General features: G+C 43.9%; 2 protein-coding genes across 4 annotated transcripts in view; one reads left to right on the top strand and one right to left on the bottom strand.

Moving 5' to 3' along the window:
* Window positions 1-9,594, top strand: part of Luzp1 (leucine zipper protein 1) — an 80,925-nt gene extending 71,331 nt beyond the window's left edge. For both annotated transcript variants that reach the window (XM_050150908.1, XM_050150903.1), the window contains exons 3-4: window positions 894-4,068; window positions 5,570-9,594. In XM_050150908.1, the coding sequence (XP_050006865.1) occupies window positions 1,006-4,068; window positions 5,570-5,725 (3,219 nt within the window). In that variant the 5' untranslated portion in view covers window positions 894-1,005 and the 3' untranslated portion in view covers window positions 5,726-9,594. The remainder of the gene's footprint in view (window positions 1-893; window positions 4,069-5,569) is intronic.
* A 1,493-nt stretch (window positions 9,595-11,087) lies between these two features.
* Window positions 11,088-26,774, bottom strand: part of Kdm1a (lysine demethylase 1A) — a 60,621-nt gene continuing 44,934 nt past the window's right edge. For both annotated transcript variants that reach the window (XM_050150922.1, XM_050150932.1), the window contains 11 exons: window positions 21,205-21,347; window positions 20,572-20,662; window positions 19,054-19,188; window positions 18,369-18,442; window positions 17,716-17,827; window positions 16,311-16,443; window positions 15,187-15,374; window positions 14,529-14,643; window positions 12,867-12,994; window positions 12,220-12,366; window positions 11,088-11,544 (listed from right to left, as the gene is read on the bottom strand). In XM_050150922.1, coding sequence (XP_050006879.1) covers window positions 11,359-11,544; window positions 12,220-12,366; window positions 12,867-12,994; window positions 14,529-14,643; window positions 15,187-15,374; window positions 16,311-16,443; window positions 17,716-17,827; window positions 18,369-18,442; window positions 19,054-19,188; window positions 20,572-20,662; window positions 21,205-21,347 — 1,452 coding nt within the window. In that variant the 3' untranslated portion in view covers window positions 11,088-11,358. The remainder of the gene's footprint in view (window positions 11,545-12,219; window positions 12,367-12,866; window positions 12,995-14,528; window positions 14,644-15,186; window positions 15,375-16,310; window positions 16,444-17,715; window positions 17,828-18,368; window positions 18,443-19,053; window positions 19,189-20,571; window positions 20,663-21,204; window positions 21,348-26,774) is intronic.

Genomic DNA, 26,774 nt, shown 5'->3' with positions numbered 1-26,774 from the left:
TTGCCAAGGAAAGGCTACCCACAGTGGGCAGCAATGAATATAATCAACTCCCCACCAACATGTGCAGAAGCCCATCTCCCAGGTAATTCTAGAGTCTATCAAGTTGACAATTGACACCAGCCACCACAGTTTATAGCCTTGACTATGAGCCTTGAATAGAGTGTCATCTGGTAGTATTGAGATGTGCTGTGCACATGCCTTCTCTCGTTCATTGATGGTGCTCAAGAGTTCATTAAATTAAACTCATGTTTAGTGGTTGTAGGGGGTACATAGCTTAGATTGACAGTTTACTTCTTACGTATCACCAAGTCTTTTGTCTTCTACTTGCCAGTCAGGTAAGGGTCCGTTGTTGCTATGATTTGAATGTGTGTCCCACAAAACTCAAGTTCAGATTTAACCCTCCCTGATTTAATTAAAAGGTGGGGCCTTTAAGAGGTGATTGGACCTCTCACCTTTACAAAAGGGCCTTTAACCTTTTTTGTCCTTCCACTACTTAACTCCAGAGATTTAAAATTCTCTCGTAGGAATTTCTTTCACCAACTTGTTTCAAATATTACTTCTTCCCTCTTTTGGTCTGCACCCTCCTCCCTCTCTTCCCCTTGTCCTACTGCAAGATTATTTAGTGTGTTATTACCAAGAGCTCACCCATGTTCTCACAAGGGTACTGGGGAGAGAGGACTGTTCCCATTTTACAGCTAGGGAAGAAAGGCTCTATATTTAGTGAATATAGAAAGTATAGAGGTTCTGCATATGGTGGATATCCTTGTACTCTGCCACGAGAATTGGGGTTCCCTGAACTCTTATGCCATGCTATGCTTAGGTATTAGCTCATTGTCAAACTAACAATGTATTTTTTAAGTTTGCTGACATGCTTTTCTGCTTCCATTCTGTAGACTTATAATGGTCTTCAGTTGCCAAAGAAGGTTGTGGATGCCAAGAGAAAGGTAACCAGTTTCTCCAGTGCAGTCGGATGCCTTTAGCAGTCCACCTTGGCTGGCTGTAGACATGGCAGACATGGCCAGCTACAAGGATTCTGCCTCCAGTCGCCATCTGCGGTTTAAATTACAGAGCCTGAGCCGCCGCCTCGATGAGTTGGAGGAAGCCACAAAAAACCTCCAAAAAGCTGAGGATGAGCTCCTGGACCTCCAGGACAAGGTGATCCAGGCAGAGGGCAGCAACTCCAGCATGCTGGCTGAGATTGAGGTTCTGCGCCAGCGGGTACTGAAGATTGAAGGTAAAGATGAGGAAATCAAGAGAGCAGAGGACCTGTGTCATATGATGAAGGAGAAACTTGAAGAGGAGGAAAACCTTACCCGAGAGCTAAAATCTGAGATTGAGTGGCTTCAGAAACGAATGGCTGATCTAGAGAAGCTAGAGGAGGCTCTGAGCAGGAGCAAGAACGAATGTTCCCAGCTTTGTTTGAGCCTGAATGAAGAGAGAAATCTGACCAAGAAAATCTCTTCTGAGTTGGAAACGCTCAGAGTCAAAGTAAAAGACCTGGAATCTTCAGAGGACCGCTTGGATAAAACTGAGCAAAGTTTAGTATCAGAATTAGAAAAGCTAAAATCATTAACCCTGAGCTTTGTAAATGAAAGAAAATACTTGAATGAAAAGGAGAAAGAAAATGAAAAATTAATAAGAGAGCTTACTCAAAAACTGGAGCAGAACAAGAAAATGAACCGAGATCATACAAGGAATGCTTCTACCCTTCTGGAGAGGAGTGACCTGCGTATTGAGGATGGCATCTCCTCCACACTGCCATCCAAAGAATCCAGAAGGAAGGGCAGTCTGGACTACCTAAAGCAGGTTGAGAATGAAACCAGAGACAAATCAGAAAATGAAAAGAACCGGAACCAGGAGGACAACAAAGTCAAAGACCTCAACCAAGAGATTCAGAAACTTAAGACACAAATCAAACACTTTGAATCTTTGGAAGAAGAGCTTAAGAAAATGAGGGCTAAAAACAATGACCTTCAGGATAATTACCTAACTGAAATGAATAAAAACAGAATCTTAACTAGCCAGCTAGAGGAGATAAAGCTGCAATTCAAGAAACAGAAAGAGTTAGGGAATGGGGACATTGAAGGGGAAGATGCTTTCTTACTGGGCAGAGGCAGGCACGAGAGGACTAAGTTAAGAGGCCATGGGGCTGAGGCATCCATGTCCAGGCACACATCCCGGGAACTGTCTCCTCAACATAAGCGGGAAAGGATCCGGAACAGGGAGTTTGCTCTCAATAATGAAAACTATTCTCTAAGCAATAAGCAGGCTTCTTCTCCTATTTTCACCAACAGAAGGGCAGCAAAAGCTTCTAACCCGGGAATGAGTACAGACAGTGGACCTCAGGAGACAAAGAGAGCCGAAGACCGATTTTTACCTGGGTCCTCTCAGACTGAAGGGAAAAAGAATAGGGAGCAGCCATCAGTGCTTAGCCGTTACCCTCCTGCTGCCCAGGAGCACAATAAAGTTTGGAAGGGAACTCCCAAGCCAGGTACTGAGAGTGGACTTAAGGGGAAAGTTGAGAAGACAACTCGAACATTCAATGACTCCGCCCATGGGTCTGTTCCTAATGATACAATGGGTAGAGGTGATAAGACTTCTGAGACCTCTGAGGCACACTGTGGGAAGAGAGGACAGGTGCCTGGCAATGGAAGTCAAGTAACTCAGGCTGTAGATTCTGGCTGTTCTAAGACCACCGGAGCTCTGTCCTCATCCCGAAGAGCCTCCTCAGAAGGGATTTCTAAGGGCAAAAAGGCTGCTAATGGCCTGGAGGCTGATGCCAATTTTCCAAATTCTAAAGCTCCTATTTTATCAAAGTATCCTTACAGTTCAAGAAGCCAAGAAAATATACTTCAGGGCTTTTGTGTGCCAAATAAAGAAGGAGTTGATCAGTCTGTAGCAGTTGTAATGGAAGACAGCAGCCAGCACGAAGCCCTAAGGTGTCGTGTCATCAAATCCAGTGACAGAGAGAAGCCAGACTCGGATGATGACTTGGACATAGACTCTCTTGTTACTGCCAAGTTGGTGAGCACAACTATCACTCCAGAGCCAGAGCCCAAACAACAGCCAAACTCTAGAGAGAAGGTCAAGTCCCGAGGGGGACCTAGAACTGCCCTATTTGAAAATGATAAAAATGCTGCAATAGAAAATGAATCTGTGAAATCTACCAGAGCTTCCTCCAATGCTGTAGAATTGCCAGATGCCAATGGTGCTGGGGTAAAAAACCAAAGGCCCTTCAGCCCTAGAGAGGCCCTGCGGTCTAGAGCAATTATAAAACCTGTTATCATTGATAAGGATGTGAAAAAAATCATGGGAGGAGCTGGATCTGAGGTTGTCCTGGAGAAGCAGAAATCCACCTCTAAACCTGTGCCAAGCAAAGTGACAAGCAGCATCACCATCTACCCGACCGACAACAGTGGCCCTAGAGCTGTCCCAGGAGAGGCCCCAAGGGAGAGGCACACCTCCACCAGCAACATCCAGGTGGGGCCCCCAGAGCTCACAGCAGCTAGCAACCATGTCAACTCCCCCCTTGAGCTCTCCATTCATAAACATGACATTACCTTGCAGCTCACAGAAGCTGAAAGAACGGGAGATGGCTCTCCCAAGAATAGACCAGAGACAGTGGTCTCCCGGAGCAGCATTGTAATTAAGCCATCCGATTCTGTGGAGAGGAACAGTCATGCCCCCCCAGCGGAGACAATCAGGTGGAAAAGCCACAGTGCCTCTTCAGAGGTGGGCTGTGCAGACGCCAGACACGTCACTGTGCGGAATGCCTGGAAGAGTAAGCGAGACTTGAAATGTTCAGAAGACACCCAAACTCGAGTAGGTAGGCACATGGAATCTACCAATGCCTACACACAGAGGTCTTCCACAGACTTCTTAGAACTTGAACAGCCCAGGTCCCTCCCTTCTGAACAGGGCACTCGAAAGGTAGGAAATGCAGGGGATGGTCCTGAACTTTCCTCCAGAAGGACCCAAAGTAGCCTCACTGCATCAGAAGTTCTCACCCGAAGGAATCGGATAGGAGACACCATCACTGCTGCCTCCTGGAACCACTCAGTAAGCATGGTGAGCATCACTTTCCTTCCTCTTCTATTTCCTCAGTCTGTTCAGTCTAGGATTTAGGGAACCCAGGATGCTGGGAAATACTGAGTCTCAGGGTTGGCAGAAAGCAGTATGACTTCCAGCACCCCTCATCTAGTTTGTCTTCATTTTTGCTTTCACATGAGGAGGGGGAGGCAAACAAAGCATTTGTTCCTTGGTTTGCCCAAGAGATCCAGAGTAAATAGGAACCTCTTGGGTGCCTGTGGATGGCAATGAACAGCTTTCTTTTCTGTCCTGCCTCAGTTGGTCATCAAGTCTCTGTGGACAGCCACATAGGGGGAGTGAGAGCTTTATATCCAAGTGTCACTTTCTTTTGTTCCAGATGGGCCTGATCCATTGTATTGTCTGTGTGTGAGTGCTTCCATATGGCTCATCAAAGAATGGATGAAACCAGAGCCAGTGTCAGAACAGAGAAGCCCCCAGGAGTGTCTTGGACCTGAACCCCATGACCATGAAAATGTCTTGCCTCTAGACAAATACCTTTTAAAAATTCACATTTTTATTTCTTTAGTGCATATGGGTATTTTGTTTGCATGTATGTCTGTGTACCAAGTCTGTTCCTGGTACCGCAGAGGCTAGGAGAGAGTCAGACACCCTGGGACTAGAGTTACTGATGGTTGTGAGTTGCCATGTGGGTGATGGGAATCTAACCTAGATCTTCTGGAAGCGTAGGCAGTGTTCTTAACCATCGAGACTTCTCTCCAGCCCATACTAGCACTTTTTTAAAAGGAAGATGACTGTGGGTTAACTGGACAAGCTTGTCAATCTTTTAGGTTGACATTTGGCTTCATCCATTGTCCCTTAAAACAGCACTATGAACAGTACTGTCCTCACTTTCCACCTGTGAGTGGTAAAGATGAAGGTCACAGACAAGGTGACTTATTGAAGGTCGTCCAGATGAACAAACCCGAGTGCACATTGGAACGTAAGATTCCTCTGTGAATGCCTCTCTACCCTGGCTGCCTACCTTTTCTGCTCATACTCATTACTATTTGACAAAGAATATTGGCAAGGCAGAATTCCAAGAGTGGGGAGAAAGATGCCTATCTCAAGTCTTAAGGATTTGCTGAGGTCTCAGGGAGCTACAAGCCAGGGGACAGAATAGTATAAGAGGAAGGTGAGTGGCTTTCTCATAGATCATACACAGGAACTAACGAGCAAACTTTCTCTTCAGCACACTCCTGCCATGCAGCAAGGAAGTGGCTCTCACATATGCCACCTGGGGTCCTGCTCCACGTCAGAGCCTAAAACAGGCTTCTGTTCAGTTAGGGCCTCTTGGTATCCTCAGTTCTTTATTTCCAAGGGGTTTTATACTGACTCGTGCCCCACTACCACAAGAAAAAAAAAGTCTTTGCAGTTACTGTGTAATGTGGTGTCTATTCCAGGTGGGAGAGCTTACCAGAGTGGAGGAGACCCTGTACCTTCTCTGCAGCTCACTTTCTATTTGTGTTACTCATTGGCACAGGAGGAAGGGGAGGACAGCACGTCTGTTATCAGCAAGCGAGTGCACAGCGCCTTGGAGCATTCTGAACTGCCTGGGAAGCAGGGGTTGCCAGAGCCTGAGCGAGTCTGGGCTGAGGAGCGACTACAGCCAGCCAGGCCTTACGCTGAGGAAGACTGAGCCAGCTAGGTGAAGTCTGCTGTTTCTTCCCTTCTCCTGCTTCTCAGCTCCTCCCCACCTTTCCAAGGCCAGTTAATCAGGCTAGACACAAAGGCCTTGGCTGGGAGACTGTAGAGAGCCAGGCTATGGCTCAGGTAATTTTTGCCAATTGTCCAGATAGGATCAGAGACTACAAACCAGTCCTCAGGCCCAGCCTTCCCTGATGCATGAGTAGTCCTCTCTCGTCCCTATTCTCAAGGTAGCATGGACCACTCTCAGACCCCAAAATGGGAAGCGATAAAAACCCATCACCATATAGAGGCAGCCAAAAGCTCTCTTCTCTGCTCCTTGGTGAGCTGTTTGTATATCAAAGCCCAGCCCCTTTCGCCGTGTAGTTGTTGCCGATTTGTCTCCTTACCATATCCAGTTAGCTCCTTGTTTGCCCTAAGGGGTCCCCCACCAAGAACCATCAGCCATCATTTCCATCTAGGGGGCTTACATTCCTGTCTGAGTTCTTGAGAATTTGGAAACAGAAAAAGGGTTTGTGCTGCTGTCCCTAAGTAATTATAGGATTACCCTTATGTTGAAGCCTCCCTGACTTGGCTTTTGGCTAACCAGTTTCTGGGAGGCAGAGCATGACACCAAATGGAATGACACCGTCCTCCAACTCCAGCTCTTGGCTCACCTTCCAAAGGCATCGGAAACAGATCTCACTCATCTCCTTTCCTGGGCACCAACATTGCTGCTGGCATCACCTCAGCTCTCCCCAGGGGCTGGAAATTTCAATTGACTTCTCATCATTCTCATCTTGGGAAAATCCCCTAGACTGAGCTGGCTGACTCAGCATACTCTGCCTTCTAGGAAGTGCCCAGCAAGTGGGAACGCAAACAAAACAAGTGGATTCCTTTAGTCACTCCACAAGCAATAGCTCCATGAAAGGCATGGACTGACTGCTCTCTCCCATTCCTCTTCCGCCCCATGGAGGAGGCCTCGCACTTTACCATGCTGACTGCTGATGATTCCCACAAAAGCTTGCTTTTGTCTACGAGTAGATCAGTGATTTCATTGGAGGAAAGCCAATATCTCTGCCTGTTGAGGGCCTCAGATTTATGCAGTTCAAAGTGCATTAAGCCTTTTAGGAAGGCAGATAAATAAAAAAAAACTTTTATCTCCTTATACCAACTACATGGGGAGGTTAAGAACTGTTTGCTTGTCGCTGGAGTTTTTGAAGCATTCTTTCGGTTCAAAGGGATCCTCCATGGCTACCTTTGTGAAATTGATGTCATTGTCTTACCACCAGACTAGGAGTCTTGAAGCCACTTTCCCCATCTCTCCTGGCTTGTCACTCTGTGACCTTTGACAAGTCACTGTCTTCTTGGAGCCTCAGTTTCCCCTATCTTTAAAATGAGTTTTGTTGGCTTTTCATTTGTTGCTCGCATGTGTGTACACACGTGCATGTTGGTATTGAACCTAGGACGTGGCATGCTAGGCAAGTGTTCTGCCACTGCTGCTTCACAGCTCAAATGAGTTCTTTGGAGTGGATGACCTCTAAGGCCTTAACTTTGGTGTTCCAAACTTGTTTTCGCCATGCTGCGTGAGCTGACTCTTGCTTTTGGAAGGTGATGTTCACAGGAGGCTGGGGAATGTCTTTCTGCCTTCAGTTGTCTTATACTTTCTCCTCATGTTTCTGTCATGGGGGTGAGCTCAGAGAACTCTGTAAGGCCTGTCTTCAGTCTGAGGGGAAGGGATTAGATTGGGTGGTCTCAGGTCTATGTGGCACCAGTGTCCCCCAGTGCCACGCTTCCTGGCTTTCAAGCTAGGTGCTTTCTGTAACAGATCTGTTTGATTCCTGTTTCCGTGCCTCTCCTGTGAATTTCCTGGCTACAGGGAAGACTCAGGACATCCTCAGGAGGAATGAGTAATCTCCTCCACCCTTACTCAGCACACACACTGGCCCCATCTGCCCTTGTCTGCATCAGACAGACTCAGCCATCCTGCCAGGGTGTGGGGAGATCTACTGTGTTTGCTTTTTTGAATCCCCAGGGACAGGAACAACTTGCTAGCACTGTTATAATGGAGTTTTGCTAACCCGAGGGCATTGCCATCTGTCTTGCCTCCACATCCCAACTTGATGTACAACTAGGATAGTGTTTTCAAGATCTGTTCCTGCTGCTGCTTTTGGGTCACTGGCCAGAACTCCTTTGCTCAAGGCTGCCACCTCTCATTTCAGTCCCCCTGCCACTCTCCTGTGCCAGCCGGCAGCCCTGAGTTCAAAGGAAGCAAACCTCTGTGGCGGTCCACTGAAGAGTGTAGGAAACAGCCTGTGGCTCTTCTCTGCAGATAGAAATAAGGGCACCAAGCCCTGCTTCAAAAGATAACGCCAATAATTTTTGTCTTTGGGTGTTGAACCCTGTATTCTGGTGCTGTAGCTCCTGGTGCCAAAGTCTGGATCTTTCCGCGTTTTAGCAGCACCAACACCTGCTGCTATTTGAAATGTTCTGTGGAAAAGGGACAAGGGGTGGGCTGCCATTTTGAAAATCCGAGTGCAATAGCATTTGATTGTAACAATTACTTCAGGATATTATTTCTTTAATCTGCACACTTTGTTGAACCGCTGTAAAGTAGATTTTATTTTTAAATGCCTTCAGCATTGCAGACAACAATATTTATACTAAGCAAGTGAAATTTGAAGGGTTTGGTTCCTCTGTGCTTCCCATGGAATTCCAAGGGTGGAAGGCACATCACTTCTGAAAAAAAGATCAAGATGTAACCTTTGGGTCTAAGCTGGATGTTAGAGGAAGCCTCCAAATAGAAGGAAGATCCATAGTCAAACTGTTGTCTAATCAAGCCAAATATTCCCTTAGTCCCCACCAACAGGCTCACTTTTATGACAAGTGCTTCTCTTCAGTAGTCTCGGTAGATGGCTGAATTGAGCCAGCAGGTGTGTATCCGAGAGTTCTGAGTTAGAAGAACTTGGTTCTAGAACTGCTTGGCTGAAGATGAAGAGCTGGTGTCCTCTACCTGCTGCTGTTCCCTGCCACTTGGGTACTGAAACAGTCAGAAAAGGCTGTAGGGCAGCAGGCAGGAAGCCATGCCACGTCTGTTTCTGTGGCAGTGAAACAGTTCAGAGTATGAGTTAAAGGGATTTGTGTGGGGCCAATGCTACAGGCAAGCTTGCACACCAGTCATCCCTCTCCTGCAGCAACGGCCGGTGCCTAGAGTAGCAATGGATTTCTTGTCCTGGGCAGTGTCAGTTGTTAGATTTAGTGGGTCAGTAAAGAAGCAGGGACAGAGGCTGGCTCCCGGCTGCCTGTGTGGGCATGGGTTTTTTCCCTGACAAAGACTGCTTTGTAAGAGCTGCTTTCTAGGGATTATCTTTTGAACACCCTGAATGGGGAACAGGGTTCTCCTCAACACCTCAACCAAGGTCATAGGAAAGAGGTCCTATTTTCCTGCTGCTTCACAGCTCAGAACATGTATTGAACGGAATGTATTTTTAAGAGAATAAAGTCTATTTTTTGTATTTTAAAAATTGGGAGGGCTAGGAAGATAGCCCTTAAATAAACTTACGCATGATCGGCCCTTTACTGGGGCCTCAGCTCTGTCGGTCCATACCTGCTTGTCCAGGCGGGTGGCTCTGGCTTCACCTCTGCCCCTTGGAGTCTAGGTGCAGCAGCTTCTACATTCCTGCTCCAAGTACGGGACCAGAGAGGCCAGAAACTGCCTCTGGAAAGGAAAGCAGGGCACAGCCACCGGCAGTGGCTCAGGGCTCCTTGGGTGCATGTGTATAGTTGAAGCTGCCTGTCTGCATGTGTCCTTAGGCTGTAATGCTCTCTGTTGGCTCTGCAGCACAATATTGTAACCAATAAAGCTCCCTCGTTTCTATATGCTCCTTTGAGTCAGTGATGCCAATTTTGTCAATATAATTCCTGGAAACAGCTCTTATCTCTGAATTGGTGCTGCTGGTACGGAGTTTCGCAAAACTGTTCCAACTGAACCAGAGTTAAAGCCAGCAGCTACAAGCCAGGTGGTTCTGGCGCACATGACTTTAATCCCAGCACTTGGGAGGCAGAGGCAGGCAATCTCTGTGAGTTCGAGGCCAGCCTGGTCTACAAAGTGGGTGCTAGGACTGTTGTTACACAGAGAAACCCTGTCTAGAAATAAACCAAACCAGCAGCTACCTCTTTGCTCTATTTTCTTTTTAGGCTTATCTATTGTCAAAGATAATTGTCGCGCTAGGTGGTGATGTTGCACACCTTCAGTCCCAGCACTTGGGAGGCAGAGGCAAGTGGATCTCTCAGGTTCGAGGCCAGCCTGGTCTACACAGTGAGTTCCAGGACAGCCAAGGCTACACAGAGAAACCGTGTCTGGGAAAAAAAAAAAAAAAAACATTAAAAGCATCAGCCACTGACTGCAGGACCTTCGTGAACTCGCCTCAGAGTATTTCCAGCATCTCCCCCCTGCAGCAGTAACTTTCCATCACTAACACCTTTTTTTAAACAAATTATTTTCTAGTAGTGTCACTTGGTGAGTCTAGGGGAAACCCCACTCCACTCCATTCTTCATTTAGCTAAAACACAATACAATGTTCCTCAGTTGAACATCATTTAGAGCTGGGCATAGTAGTGTAAGCCTGTAATCCCCATACATGGGGAAGCTGAGGATCCTGAGTTCATGGTCATCCTAGGTCATATAAAAAATACCTTATATAGTAGAGGGGACTTCACAGGCACTACAGGAAGAGTTTTGAGATGTGTGCATTAGACTTGGGCTCTAAGGACTTTACAGTAGTAGCCTTACAGAGACAATTTAACTGCAAGGTGGCTCCATGCCAATTAGTATGAAAAATGAAAAACATGCCCTTAAGAATTGTAATGGGGCTAGAGAGATGGCTCCATGGTTAAAAGCACTGAACCCAGATTTGGAGCATGCACGGAAGTGCATGGGCATGTGTGTAGTACATATAAACACAGGTCAGCAAGCATCAATGCACAAAACAAATCTTAAAGAGGAGCTGTCAGTGTAACTCAGTAGGAGCCCTTGGACCTAACTAAACATGTCTTTGACATGGCTTCCACCTTACCACAGTATGAAGAAGATATATATGCTACTGGGTCAAAGGTGGGATTTGCATTTTCGAGGGAGCAGCACTTGTCTACTATGCAAATAAAGCTTTAATTCAAAAGATCAAGCTAATTTTATGAGGCTAGAGAGATGATGGCCCAGTGGTAAAAACACATACTGTTCTTGCAGAGGACCTGAGTTTGGTTCCCAGCACACACTGAATGGTTCACAACAGCTCTAGGGGATCCAAAGCCACTGGCCTCCATGGCCACCCACATAAGTGCACATACCCACACATAATTAAAAATAAATATTCATATAAAATTATTTTAAAGTTTTATTCTCAAAATATATTAAAAAAAAAGCCAAACACCGATAAATGAAGAGGATACCTCGCAGTACTTGCTTTTCTCAGTCTTTATGGAGACATCATTCCAGATTAACAGGTAAGTTCCTCTCTGCTGTCAGTCAAAGGAGCCAGCCTCTGCTGTCAAACTAGGAGTCCTGCAGCTGATGACAGTTCCTCAGTAGGATCGAGTATTGCTAGAAGAGCTCGCTTACATGGCAGATTTTTTTCAGAACCATCTGTCTCACATGCTTGGAGACTGCTGTGCAGGGACACCTGATGTGGCCTGGCGAGGCAAAGTGTACATGGCTCCCAAAAACTGGTCTGCAATCCTTCCTGCTTCTCGAAGCCCACTCAGTAGAGCACCATGGACTGTAGCTGGATAGTTCCGGATTGTATGTTCTCCAGCAAAAAAGAGTCGTGGGATTGGCTATTGGGGGAGGAGGGTATAGAAATCAAGCAAGTTACAGATGTAATTTATCGTGTTTGAATTGCCAAATTCCTGTTGACTTTTGAAGGTTGATCCACCACTAGTCAGTTTACTTAAGTCTCTCAATCAGTTCATGCTAGCTAAGATTGCCAGGACATCCTAAACTTTGAGCCACAGGGAGCAGGGCCTTCTAAAGCAGGAATGTGTTTGAGAGTAGATATCAAGTCTTTTGGGTTGTGATATTGAAAAATAGAACAAGGTCTAGCATATTCTACCTAAAAACTCCTCCCAAGCAACCCTACAAGCTGCCATAAAATTAGGTACAATTAAAAATAGGGTTCTAAAAAAAGTTTCTGTGCCCGTGGAGGAGAAGAGGATGTTGGATCCCCTGGAGCTGATGTTGTGTGTTCAGTTGTTTCTCTAGTCCCCAAACAGGACTTTTAAAGGGGGAAAAGCTGAGCAAGAAGAGTATGTACTGACTTGTACATACTCTAGACTCTTACCCTTAGAATCTAGGCTATCTGCACTTACAAAGCCCAGCTATGAGAAATAGTACTTAATTCTGAAAGGATCTAAGAATGCACTAATGTCTAAAGGAACTAGCAATACCATTTCTACCTTGAGCTCTTGGTCTCCCCAAATAGGCCAAGCACAAATTTCTTTGTTGTTTCTCACCTGTGGGGCACCTGGAATAGAGGGGCCAGGAGTGATTGGCTGAGCCATTAAATCATAGTCATTTCCAGAAGATCCTGCAGCCACGTATGAATAGGAGCCCCGGGCCCAGGGATCGGCACGCCAGCGGGACACCACAGTCTCCTTGGGCTAGAGAGAAGAACCATGAGTATTACTGATAGCAGGAAAAATCAGCCAATGCTGAAAAGTAGGCAGGGCCCATGTAGAAGGCAAGGTGAGGGAGTGAGGTGATGGATGCTACTGCTTTGGACTTGGAGACAAGAGGATCAAATTGTTTCCTCTGGGACAAGCAGCATTTGACCTTTGCTCTTCATAAATTCACACCGCATTAATTCACCTTCTTAGGTTTCGTATTGCAGTTGGCTTGAAAAATAAGCTACAAGGAAATCCTCACAGAACTCCCCAATGTATTCAAAGTTCAGCTGCTTGTGATGTGACCCCACATACAAAAGAAAGCTAGCAGCTACAATTCTCTTGAGTCAGGTTGTAGAGTCCTCTGAATGTCTTAAAGCTCCATATGTCTCCATTCTGACAAACATGTCTTGATCAAGAACATAAGCTGCAAACTTTACAGGCAAACCTCAGTTCAATTGTAAGCTGAATCCCTGCTTGTCCACTCACTCACTTACCTGTGGTACTGCACTGCTACCAAAAATTCCTTTGAGAATGGCCAGGCACCGGCCAACAATCACATCATCACTAATGTTCTCCATGATGCCAGCAGCTTCTCCTGCCACCAGGGCCAATAGTATTGGAGCTGAGGAAACAAAAAGAACAATTTCAGGGTTTTCCCATACTTTACTTGAAAGTGTTTTCTTAAAAGAACAAAGTCTTGTCAGGCCCTGTTTTGTTCTTGATAAGACATGTAGCAGTACCACACAGAGCTGGAAACAAGCCATTTTTCTGAACTCTGTCCCCAGAAACTGACCAATGGGCACTCCACTGCTTATGACTTCTAGGAGTCAAAGGGAAACTAACATTTCTGTATTTAGGTACGGAATTCTTAGTCCTGGCCACGTAAGGTGCTTCCACAGCAATGCCAACATCTCTTCTACCTAGCTCAAACCCTTCATACCTATTACTACCCTTAGTCATCCATTTGGTCATTATATAATAAGCTTGCATGATAGCCCCAGGGCTACCTAGTTCCTGGGGGTATGAAAGATACAAATTACACTAGAGTGAGCAGGTAAATAACCATAGAATCGTGACCTCTGATTAAAGCTGTGACAGTACAGAATATAGTTAAGAGAATACAGGAGTTTAGTTCAGATTCTAGGCAATAGGAATGTGTGCCTTAAAGGCCTCTTCCAAATACATTCAGGCCAAGCTGTGAAGACTGAGCAAAGCAAACCAGATAGTGAAGAGAAATGCACAAAGATGCTCTGAACAACAAAGAGCTGGGAATAGGGTAGATGGGGAAGATGGGAAGGGCAATATTATGAAGGGCTTTGGCAAATCTGTTTCCCTCTTGCAATACAAAGTAATCAACAAATGCAAAGCAAAAAATAGGGAATATCAGTAATCATTAGCAACAGCTATGGGAGGTAATAGTGGCCTGGACAAGGTCATACATAGGTGGTGGATAAAGAATGCTGGGGCAGAGAGGAATACCATTAGGCTGGTGCTGTCAGAACCAGACAGCCTGGATAGAATGGGGGGAAAAACATAGCACCACCTCAGTGCAGGACTGCCTTTGTATCAAAAGTACAGAATGACCCTGGGTCAGAAACATGCACAACTGCTTGCTGCACGGGAACTACCTGTTTGTTCTTCACTGGGAATTAAATACACTTACTTAGTGCTTTAGTTAACTGATTATAAAGTAATAGTATGGGAGATAGAAACAAACACATTTTAAGGAAGTAATCTAAGGTTGAGGGCTAACTGGATCTAACAGTCTCAGAATAAAGAATACATCCCCTGGCCTGTGCTTTTGGGTGTGATGCTTCTTCATTTTTACATGTTTTCTTCAAAACACTTTGAAGGAATTTTTTTTTTTTAATTTCAGTTAAGGAAAAAAAAATAAGGCATATATATAAGAAAACTCCTGGGGCTGGAGAGAGATGGCTCAGTGGTTAAGAGCACTGGCTGCTCTTGCAGAGGACCTAGGTTCAATTCCCTGCACCCACATGGCCCCTCACAACTGTCTGTGACTCCAATTCCAGGGGACTGGACACTTTCACACCAATGCACATAAAAATTAAAAAAAAAAAACCACCTTCCAATATTCCTAATTCTGTTTCTATAAAAGAGTAATATAAGAAAACAACCCACTAGCAAACAGTTACCTTTATACAGGTTCCAGAAAAGGAAGAGCTCGCCCCTGCTAGCAGTCGTACTGCCAACATGCCCGAACAAATTGACGCTTGGATCCCAGAACACCCGGTCAAAACACAACACCACCTACCACAGAAAGGAAGCATATGAGCTAGCCTCAGAGAGATGGCGTTCTGTAAGCATCGCTGTGACCTTTCAGATCATTCTTAGACTTATTAACCACTCCTAATCCACTTTCATTTTTTCTTTTTATAGACATATTTATTTATTAAGTATACAACATTCTGCCTCCACGTATGCCCGCACACCAGAGGAGGGCGCCAGATCTCAGTACAGATGGTTGTCAGCCACCATGTGGTTGCTGGGAATCGAACTCAGGACCTCTGGAAGAGCAGCCAGTGCCCTTAACCACTGAGCCATCTCTAATCCACTTTCAGTGCCAAAGCGAAATCCCCATTACATTAGTTCTGATGGATTTGTGACCTTCAGCAGGTTTATAACAAGAATAAGTACCTGAATGCTATATTACAGAACCAGGTAGTGAGTTATATGAACTACCAGGCTTCTGGCCTGGAATCACAGCTGAGGATACAGGCAAACACGGCTATATGCCGACCCCATTCCTCACTGATGCTGTTGAACACTGACAGAAAGGGGAGAGCACATCACCTTGTTGAGGTTGCCGAACCCCATCCTTTGGACTGCGGATGTTTTCCACTCCGGAAGAGGTGGCACAAACTGAACAGCTGGTGGCTGCTGCTTCAGCACTCCCAGGGGAAGGGTACAGAGAACCGCATCACACTTATAGATAAAGGTTTGACTTGTGGAGCGCGTATTGACAGCAATCACTTCACATCCTAGGGAAAGTAGGAAACTTTACTGGTGATGAGGATGGACTCGATGAGGGAACCAATTATGGAGGCCAACAGGATTAGCATGCTCTTTAATTTTTCAGACAAGAAAACAAGTGAGGCTAAGGCTGCCAGGATTTAAACCCTCAGTCAATAAGAAAATCTTTTTTTTTTAATATTTATTTATTTATTATGTATACAATGTTCTGTCTGTGGTATGCCTGCAGGCCAGAAGAGGGCACCAGACCTCATTACAGATGGTTGTGAGCCACCATGTGGTTGCCGGGAATTGAACTCCGGACCTTTGGAAGAACAGGCAGTGCTATTAACCTCTGAGCCATCTCTCCAGCCCAATAAGAAAATCTTGATGGCCCCATCCTACACTAGCAATATACTGAACTAAAGTGGTCACCTGCTCACTAAGGGTGATGACTTGAAGACTGTGGCATAAAACCTCACACTGGAGACATTGTAATACTTAGCTTGACCTCTAAGTTAACATCAGAATTATGTCACTATTATTTTACCTAATGTTGATTTTTAAATAGTAATACAAACTTATTAACAATGAGAATAAAAACAGAATACACTCCACAAAAGAATGGGGTGGCAGATTAGCCCTAGTATGTTTTTATATGAACACCTATATATACATCTATCTTTTCTGATCAAGTCATTGTAAATATAATTATGAATTCTCTGAGAATATGTATGGCATGTCTTAAGTATGATAGCTAATCCAGGCCCACTTTCTGGAGAGATGGAATGAAGACAATATTGCAGTTTCTGTTACTTTACCACCTTATTTACCAAAGTTTACATTCATGGACCATGCAATCAAGTTACAAAAAAAAAAAAAAAAAAAAAAAAAAAAGTTTTAAAGAACTAGTCTTGTTTCCGGGAAAAGTGCTCTCTCTATCTTCCTACAGCCCAGACACATACCTGAGGCTGTGTAGCGAACTTGTCGCACTGCTGTGTTCAGTTTAATGTCCAAGCCTTCAGCTAAAGCCACAGGCACACATGAGTAGCCATTCCTTACTGTCAGGTGACTGCCAGTAAACTCAAAGTCATCATCCTAACAAGGACAAAAAAAAAGGTCTATTACCACATTTTTAAAATAAAATTTACGCTACGTCATTTGTACTGAATTCTATATGATAGTGTTGAAGAGCACAAGCTTGTAGACTAGTCAATTTTAAAAGTTTTTATGCACATGGGTGTTACCTACATGTAGCTTATGTGCCATACACATGTAGTGTCTGCAGAAGCCAGAAGAGGGTGTTGGATACCCTGGGACCAGAGTGACCCACACCTTCCACGTGAGTGCTAACAATCAAACCCCAGGTCCTCTGTAAGAGCAGCTGTGCTCTTAACTGCTGAGCCACCTCTCCAGCCCCAGTGTTTTAAGACCACAACTAAACAGTTACTAAGCTTAAGTAAAAACTACTGACTGATCTGTTTTTAATCTCCAAGAAGAAGTTTTTAATCATTCCTAGATAATTATTAGCACAATACTCTATTACCAAGTCCAGACCATCCACAGAGACACAGACAACCAGAAAGCACAAAAGCAGATCCATTTACCTTTTTTTTCCTTTCTTCTTTCCAGTTTTTCAAGACAGGGTTTCTATTACTCTGTGTAGCCCTGGCTGTCCTGGAACTCACTTTGTAGCCAGGCTAGCCTCAAACTCACAGAGATTGGCCTGACTCCCTAGTGCTGGGATTAAAGGCGTGTGCCACCACCACCCAGCTCACTCTTAATATTAAGAGCACCTTCACTAATAGTACCCCAAAGACAAACATAACACATAACCCCATCAGTGTACCAGTGATGATTTAACAATCTGTGATTATCTCTACAATGGAATTGTAATAAAAAAAAAAAAAAAAGAGATACACTACCTCAAGTCGAGTCAACCACACAAAGACAACATACACTGAAACCACAGAACAAGCTGAAGCAGGATTGGGAGGAGGGATTATGTGCAAAAGGGCAGAAGAAAACTTTTCAGGATGAGGAATGTATCTTTTGTTTTGGTTTCTTAAAGACTAAGCCCTCACTGTGTAGGCCATGCTGACCTTGAACTTATTAATTTTTCTGGCCTAGCCTCTAAAGCACTGGGATGACAGGAGTGGACTACAATTCCATGCTAAAATGTTCTATATCCTAACTATGGTGGTAGATTATGACAAAGCAAGCTTGGCAAATCAAGCTGCTTGCTCAAGATATGTGGATTTCACTATAAGCAAATACTGATTCCTACTGAAGCTGTCTACGAGAACACACACACACACACATACTAGTCCTTAAATATGTGCAACTCAATAAATGATCAAGAGCTCTTACCTGATCCCAATGTTTAAGAGAGAGGGTAGAGAGAGGTGTGGCGTTGGCAAATTCAAGATTTGCAAAATGCCAGTCAAGTATCTGTCTGTCTCTTGATGAGAGATATACATCACTGAAAAAATAAGGGAGCAGAGTTTTAAAAAGACATCTCTGCTAGTCTCCATGAGTTCACGTGGATGGTCTCAGCCAATCTGGACTCTAAGCTGGGGACTGGGACTATGCCTTATATGTAAGTCACCGAATAGGCTCTCCCCTGTATTACTAACTGCTCTGTCCCTGATGCTCAGAGAGCATGTCAGCACTGCCTGAACCCCAGTAGAAATAAAGTTCTAGTCTCCTGAATCTTTTGAGTGTAAAATAGTTAACTTTTCTTAAAATCACACCCAAAGACAATTTCCATCCAGGAAAGCTTTATCTCAATACCAGGTTTTGTAGAGAAGGGTTAATTTTAGACAGAGGCATCTTGACACAAGCCCAACCACAGCCCCGTATCCGTACACATGTTCCCTTCATCACATCAAACACCCGTTAGTAAAACCTCAATTGTTTTGTCACCTTACTTCCAAAATGAACATGAGAGAGAGAGAGAGAGAGAGAGAGAGAGAGAGAGAGAGAGAAGCTGTCGTTCTTCATGTCTGGTTTCCTTTCCTTACCTTGGGGGATTTGCTTCCAATTCTTGAAGTTTTTCCTCTAGCTTTCCTTGTGTTTCAGCTAATTCATCATATTCCTAACAGAAATAAATAAGCAAGCAAACAAATGTGATTTAGCCTCAGGGTCACATATTTACCTTGTTTATATGTGATGCATTTCCTGCTCAGACCACATATATAAGGTGTGACTGATTCAGCTGAAAGCTGGGTCAAACCTCAGGGGTTTTGATGTTGTTTTTAATCCTGGAAACAAGCTATGAATCTGGGATAAAATGGGGCAGGAGGGAAATGGTAAACACACTGGAGTGCTCCCTCCCAACAGGCAAGCAAAATCGCAGAAGCTACCATGCTGTCAGCTCCTCTCGTGGCCCTGGTGTGGGATTCCTTACAAACAGTTTAAGTCTCACAAGGATTCTCCAAGCTACTTATCACCAATACCACACTGTAGATGAGGTGACTACAAAGGTCAAGGTGCTGGGGACACTGTGTGAGATATGAAACCAACTCCACATGTCAGGATAACAACTGTGAAGGAAATAGCAATCTCACCCCATACTGAGGAATTAACTCGCCATGGCTCTTTAGGTACCTAACCATCTTCTACATAGCACACTGCCATGGACTACAGCTTTGTCTTTTCTCGGTGTTACCAGCTCTACACTTCTTTTCAGGGCATAGTGGCACTGACCTTGCAGAGGGCAGTCAGGTCCCTGTGCTTGCTTTTCACTAAGAACTCTGCTGTAATATCTCTGGGCGGCTTCACTTCCGATGCTTCTTTGTATTGTTGATGGAGTTCTTTTATTTTCTCCTTCAAATTTACCATCTAAGATGGAAAAGTAAAAAATTTTCATACTAGCCAGTCGGTGGTGGCACACACCTTTAATCCCAGCACTTGGGAGGCAGATTTCTGTGAGTTCAAGGTGAGCCTAGTTTATAGAGTTCCCAGGTCAGCCAGAGCTACAGAGAAATCTGTCTCATAGATAGATAGGTAGACAATTTTTTTCAGGTTAGATAGCAGTGTAATCTATTTCCAAAAAACACATGCCCTTGGTATTGGCTCTCCCTATACAATGTTATAAAAGATCCTTGGAATTTCTGAATACCTCGTTCTGTATCATGCTATTTGTAGGGAAAAAGTTTAACAGAGGTTTCCACAACACTATCAGATAACTAAGATTCCTGCCTTACAAAAGAACAGAGAGGGAAAAAGAGTATTCCACTTAAGAAAAAAATACTAAAACAACCTACCATCAATTTAAGTTTATTTTGGGAAAACAGTTGTCATTGTTTTGTTTTGGAGACAAGAACTCACTATGTAGCCCACGGCTTAAACTCACAATCCCTCTTGCCTTAGCCTCCTAGGTGTTGAAATAGCATAGGTTCACCACTATGCCCAGCTTTGTTCCTCTTCTAAGTTTACTTTTATTTTATGTGCTCTGGTGTCTGCCTGCATGTATATCTATGTGAAGGCATTAGAACCCCTGTAACTGGAGTTACTAACAGTCTTGAGCTGCCACACGGGTGCTGGGAATTGAACCTGGGTTCTCTGGAAGACCAGTCAGTGCTTTTAACCACTGAGCCACCACTCCAGCCCCCTATTCCCTTCTTTTAAACATGTAAAGGTCAAATCATCACACAAAGAACTTTATGTGATTCATTCCTAATGTTAGTTTTTTTCAGGTACCAACAGGTTGTTGAAGTCTGGTCCACAGATGTCTGCTAACTCTCAATTCTCAACCACTCTTCAATCCTTGCCACAGTCCATACAGAGGTGGGCTGGAACTCCTAGTGTGACAGGAATCATTTCTCCCTAAGCTGACATCTTTTGCAGTTGGTAGGATAAGAAAACTACGACTGTATCTGAATTATCTGGAACCTGGAACTCAGAAAGTGATGACAGAAACCTCAGTTAGGGAATGTAAGTGGAAATGTTGGCATTTCGAAAGAAATAATTATGACAATGAATGAGCTGACGACTTCTTCATCAATGGGTACTTGGTTCCAGTATAGTTGATCTTGCTCTAACTGCAGACCTCAGTAGAAGTGTTGACAACCAACTGTAGTTAGGAAAGGTATGTATGGGGGACAGCTGGGCCATGCTTCTCCATGGAGAAAAACTCCAGAAAGGCCTTTAACATTCCTAAGTGGAAGGAGTGCCCTTGTTTTCACCTTTTGGGCTGTAGGAACCATGAATGCAGAGCTCTACCTTATTAAGAAGCTCTTTCAACTCCTCCTGGGTTTTCACTATCTTCTTCCAGTGTTCAATCTGTTCATCTTTGACATGCTTCTCCTGTAGCCTGTAAAGACAACGCAAGTTGTCTCTATAGCACAAAACATGCGCCCAGCCAAACACCCAAGGACCAAAGCCCGCTGTCTATTATCAGACAAGAGCGTTAGCTGGTTATTGGTTTCCTGACCTATAAGATAAACAACATGCATTTTAGACCTGAAACTGGTTTTGGGGATTCTATAATTATTTTAAAATTTTTAAATGTTTTATTTCGGGATTCATTTTATTTTTTAAAATTTATTTTTATTTTGTGAGTGTTTCATGTACCTGCAGAGGCAGGAAGCAAGGGAGTGTCATATCCTCTGGTACTAGAGTGACAGACTGTTATGAGCTGCCACATGGGTGCTAGGAACCGAACCCAGATGGTTTGAAGGAGCAGCCAGTGCTCTTAACCACTAAGCCATCTCTCCAACTCTGACTTTGGAATTTAAACATTCATATGAATATATGTAAAAATTAGCTCAAATAAGACTTATTAAAAACTTAAAGAATAAACAGCAATCTGTAAAATGGAATTCACAGTATGATAAACAGTTTCTAAATACTTACTGAATGACAACCTCCAATGCCTGGCCAAGGGATACAGGTTTATTATTGAGGACGTTGAAGTCTAGCTGGTGACTAAGGTAAGAAGTGGCTTCTAGCAACCGGTTAAATTCTTGTTCTACCATTTCATCTTTCTCTTTTGGAACCTGAAAATATGAAGTATAGCAGAGTTGGTCCTTATCAAACTACTCCCAGTCATTCATGAACACACAAAAATGTTCTACAGTTTAAGAGGCCAAAATATGTATTTCAAAGGAAAACCTTTGAGGACAATGGTTTGACTTTTTCTATGAAGTGGTTAAATCCATTTAAATGAGATATGAAATGTTTCAGGCCTGTTTCCCTCTCTCCCACTTGTTCCCTCAGAGCAAGGACTCAACCTATAGTAACAGCCACAAGACCTGCACTGGCACTAGCTGCAGTTCCATGAAGCACAGGCACACTGCGCTGGGCTGACATGCAAGGACACACTAGAAAAGTCCCAGAGGACAAAGACTATGATCATACACCTGAAGACCTTCCAAAATAAGAGCCAAATGAGAAGAAGAGGCTCAAGTTATCTGTTTTGTTCAAAGATGAAAGAATTTCAAGGGACAGTAGGAAACGGAGAAGTCAAATTCATGGCATTAACAATAACACATGAGCACCTTACTCTTTTACATAGTAATAATGGATTCTCATCTTCAGAGTTGAATGTCAAAGCTCTCAGACTAGGAATAACTGAGTTACCGGAAGTTGCTGTGGTAGAGGAAGGGAGCAACTCCGACGCAGTCCTCCCGCTGACCTAGACTATTCTGTGCGGTCTACTGAGAGCATCAGTTCATCATTCCTCTGTTGTATCTCAGCTTTGCTCAAAGTATTCTATCTGCACTTCAGTCCCACTGCTGGATTCACGGCAACAAGTGAGAAACAACAAAGCATGTCTAAGATAAGCATCTTTTGCCAGGGTTGGGCACGAGTTGGAAAAAGGGATTTAAAATACAGACTTTGCAATCAACCTAAAGTAGGGACGAGAAAACAAAGCACTAAAACAAGCTCCAGTAAACACCACGCCTGAGGAGTTTGGTAGGAAGTGGCTACTGACAAGATCACCATGTAAGAGGCCACTTTCAGTGCAAACATTTCCACTTTGCACTTGCAAGTACACGGAGGAGGGAAGCACTAGACAATACCCCTTCACAGGTAACCCCACGAGATTGGCCACTGGTGTGGCAAAGATGACCTGTCAAAACAGGATAACTTTTACTAAAAGAGAAAGGGAAGAGGGCCGAAGCAGCCTGCTTTGGATCCGTGAACACAATAGATACAAGTGACAATCAGTCATGCTTAATGCCTCAAGGACAGTGGAGGCTCTTCTCACAGAGAATTAACTACTTCCAGCCTAAAAGAAATCTAAACTCCAGTAATCTGTGTAGAGAAATAAGGCAGAGAGAACCAGACTTTAGATGCTTGGTGTCACATGCATTACTGTAGTTGCAGGGGCTGGTGATCAGAGTTATCTGGTCGACCCATTTCCACAGTGAAAGAAGAGCTCTTGGTGATGGTTCTGCTTGCTCTGACTACACCTATTAGAGCTGTTCAGAAACCTTCTTGCCATGAATTTCATTCACATTCTCATCAGTTACTTTTTCTCAGAGATGTGATGGCCATGTACAGAGTAACTCAAAATGAAGTCCTGCCCAGGAACTTGCTATTCCCACTGCAATGTGCTACAGAAGATGGTTCTAGTACTCTACAGTTAGCTCTCCTTCCAAAAGAGGAGACAATCACACTTCAATACAAACTCTACATAGCTGTGCAATGTCAACTGCAAGACGGCTTTTCCTGGAAGTTTCTATGCAGGTTTCTAAAAATGCCTCACAAGAGGATGCTCAAGCAAGAGAGACTAGACCACATATGCCTCTACTATGGGGCGGAATGTGCCAAAACACGAGAACGTAAATGGGACAGATTAAAGCTCTTCTAGTGCCAACTGGATGGCTTGCTTCAGACAAGCTTTAATCTTTGCAGTTAGGGTGACAGTCACATAAGAAAGTTCATACTGAGAGATACCCAGCACTCAGGTTCAGTAACTGGGTCTAGGGTGGTGGTAGAGAAATATTTAAAGGGACACTGTCAAGGTTAGAGGGACCAAATTGACCTTTTGTTTCTTCCCTCTATATTTCTGAGCAGCCTGCTTCATTCATCACACTTCCCCCTTTCCCACCCACACTCCCCACAAAAAAAAAAACTGATGTTTTACATGCGCTTTCAATGACAAAAACTCAAACAGCACCATCCCAACATATAGGCGCAACTCTACAACAACAAACCAGTGTGAATGTGTGATGGATCATTGAAAGGAAAAGATTTAAGTGTTAAGCTTTTAATGGGTTACTGTAAACAGTGAAGAAAATGATTTGAAAAATTATGAAAAAATACCTTGACAGTGTCCTTTTAACCAGTGCAGCAGAGGGAGAAATAAACTGTAAATAACAGCCCAACAGCCACGTCAAGTTTAGTTTTGTATGACAGCAGTAAAATCAAGGCTTTAAACACACAGCATGACAGAAGCATTCTGTTAGCTTAGAAGCTGCAACCGCTGGAGAAATAAGGAACAGACTGTACAGAGACCAAAATGGGAAAGTCAAGGCATAGAAATGGCCAGGGGGTGGGGTAATTTAAAAAAAGCAGGAGGTGTGGTGGTGAAAAAGCAGCGATTAACAAAAACAAAACTCAAAGAACAGAAAACACAGAACAGTAACAACAAAATCAAACAAATAAAACTCAAACCAAAGGAGTACTGCCACATCTGACTGACACCGGATGACAAGACTGTATGCCCAGTACCCACTTAGACCCAAAGCTCAGCTATGAGATTATGTGAGGCAGCCAGCAACCAGGCCCATCCATTTCTGCCCAGGTGAGCAATTACAGTGATGCTAATGTTGCCAGTGCAACCAGGGGGAAGTGCTGAAGTCGGGCTGTTCTCCATTAATTTTAACATTTCAACTGGAAATGAGTATATGGAAGATGGTAAACAGCATACGTGTCCACTGGCAAACCAGTATTGCTCAGGGAAAACCCAAATGTGTTTGTAATGCATTAAGATATTGAACTCATTGTCAAAAAGCCAATTACAAATGCTGTATTTTATATATCCAACAATTAAAATTTTCACTGTCAAGGCAAACACAGAAGCTCAACAGTCTAGCTGCCCATGTAGGACCACAGAGAATAGTGAGCTAGCTTAGAGATCATTGTCATTATGTGTTAATAGTTTAACAGGTGCTAGGGAGATAAGCTGCTTAAGTTTGCAAAGTGCCTGTCACACAAATGGAGGACCTGAGTTCAGAGTCCCAGAATTCACATAAAAACATAATCCAGTTCAGGGGAGGCAGAGACAGGACAATCCCTAGGGCTTGCTGGCCAGCCAAAACAGCTCAGTCAGTGAGCTCCAGGTTCCGGGAGAGATCCTGTCTCAAAAATAAGGTGGAGAGTGAGAGTGGGAGACAACACCAACCTCTTATGTACACTCACACCCAGACATGTACACACACAGATACAAAAAATAAATAGTAACAAACACCACCTATTACTTTTTCTTCTTATAGCAAAAAGTGGCTGGGTATGGAGCTGTGTCCTTAAGCAAACACTGCCTGTGATATCCATAACGCCCTCCTCCCCCCCACCTCTCTCTCGTAAATTTTGTTTTTTCAAGATAGAGTTTCTCTTTGCAGTCCTGGAACTTGTTCTGTACACCAGGCAGGCTGGACTTAAACTCACAAAGTTCCACCTGAATCTGCCCCTTAAGTGCTGTGATTAAAGGCATGTGCCACCATGTCCGGTGATATCCATAACTTTGAGTATCTCCTTCCTTATAGAACATGGTAGAATTAGTCTCTATGTACTAGCAACAGAACCATCAAATTGTTACCCTCCTTTGTGGTACTAAGGACTGAACCCTAGACCATTGGGCTAAATACATCCCTGTCTTTTTATTTTGAGACAGGATCTACTTCAATTGCCTAGACTGGTCTTGAACTTAGGATCTTTCTGTCTCAGCCTCTGAAGCAGCTGGAATTACAGGACTGACACTGTGCTTGGCCAATTTTGATTGAAGTTGTACACAAAGAACATAGAATCTCATTTTTAAGAAATGGGATTTCTTAAAATCTAGGAATCTCAATGGCTGAGTAATCTCTACTCTAGGTGGGCCTTGCTGGCTCTGAGGAAAACTATTTTAGGTTTTTGTTTTGTTTTGAGACAGGGTCTTTCTATTATGTAGCCTTGTCTGTCCTGAAACTTGCTACGTAAACCTGGCTTGAACGCATAGATCTACCTGGCTCTGAGTGCCAGGATTAAAGGTGTGTGCTGTCACTCACAGCCCAAGGGAGCTATTTTAAAGCAGAAATAATCACACAGGCCATCATGGTGCTGCACACCCTTGCCCTGCCCCGTCTATCTTCCTGAGAAATCAGTCAGGTGTACAGAACAAGCATGGGGATCTGAGCTAGAACTCCAAGCAACAAACTGCTTCTCAGGTATTGACCACTTAATTCTTTATAATTCTAAAACCACAAAGCATCATTTGTATTTATAAGCATATAAACAAGGCTCCCTGTATCTGCCCTTTAAGTGAAAAGCTAGTCTACAAGTCAACAGTTCCACATTCTCGCTGAACTATATACCACTGGTCAGAAAAGAGACATTAACCCGGCTTCTTCTATAAGGCAAAAGGAAGAAAAGCTATGAAGAACTCTTTCCAAAACTAAAATGCCTAAAGAATCATCACTTGGGTATAGCACCAAATACAAAAACACACCCTGGGCTGGAGAGATGGCTCAGAAGTTAAGAGCACTTGTTGCTTTCTTTGTGAAGAACCCAGGTGATAGTTCACAACCATCTGTAATTACAGTAAGAGGGGATCCAACACCCTCTTCTGACCTCCATGGGCAACAGAAACACACTGTGTGCATAGATATACATACAGGCAAACACCCCTACACATAAAATAAAAAAATCTTAAAAAAAAAAATTGGGTCCAAAAAAACTCCCATCTCTCTTGTTTAAACTATCAAATGCTCACCAAAAAGGCTGGTTCTCAGATAGGGAGCTGAAGTTGGAACATAATAAGCAACCTTCTATAAGACGGCAGCACACACTTGTGCCCTTATGCAAGCTGCTTATCTTATCCTCTACTGTGACAGGAGAGATTGGTGACCAGGCTTGGGGAGAACTTGCTAGTAGGTATTCTATTTTAGAACACAGGTTTAAAAACCATGTGTTACATAAAAATCAAGTGCCAGTAACAAACAAACTCACAAAAGGCAGAGCACTGAGCACTAAGGGTCAATGACAGAGCAACTGCTACAAGCCTGAGGGCCTGGGTCGCATCCCAAACATAGCAAACAAAAATGTCAGCTAATCTGTGCTGTTGTCTCAGTACTTGGTGGCTCAAGTAGAAGGCTCGGGAGCCAGTCACAAAAAAGCTTGTCTAACACTAAAGCACTTCTCCGGGTATCTCTGTACTAATGCTGCTTTGTTTCCTGACCCCAGCCAGGCTCTTTCCTGCTACTGCCCTCAAACACCTA

This window comes from Alexandromys fortis, unplaced genomic scaffold (assembly GCF_014885135.2).
Source record: "Alexandromys fortis isolate MF-2015 unplaced genomic scaffold, M_Fortis_MF-2015_v1.1 scaffold_26, whole genome shotgun sequence".
Taxonomy (NCBI): Eukaryota; Metazoa; Chordata; class Mammalia; order Rodentia; family Cricetidae; genus Alexandromys; species Alexandromys fortis.
Note: the sequence above shows the minus strand (reverse complement) of the source record. Positions and strands in the feature narration are given on the sequence as shown.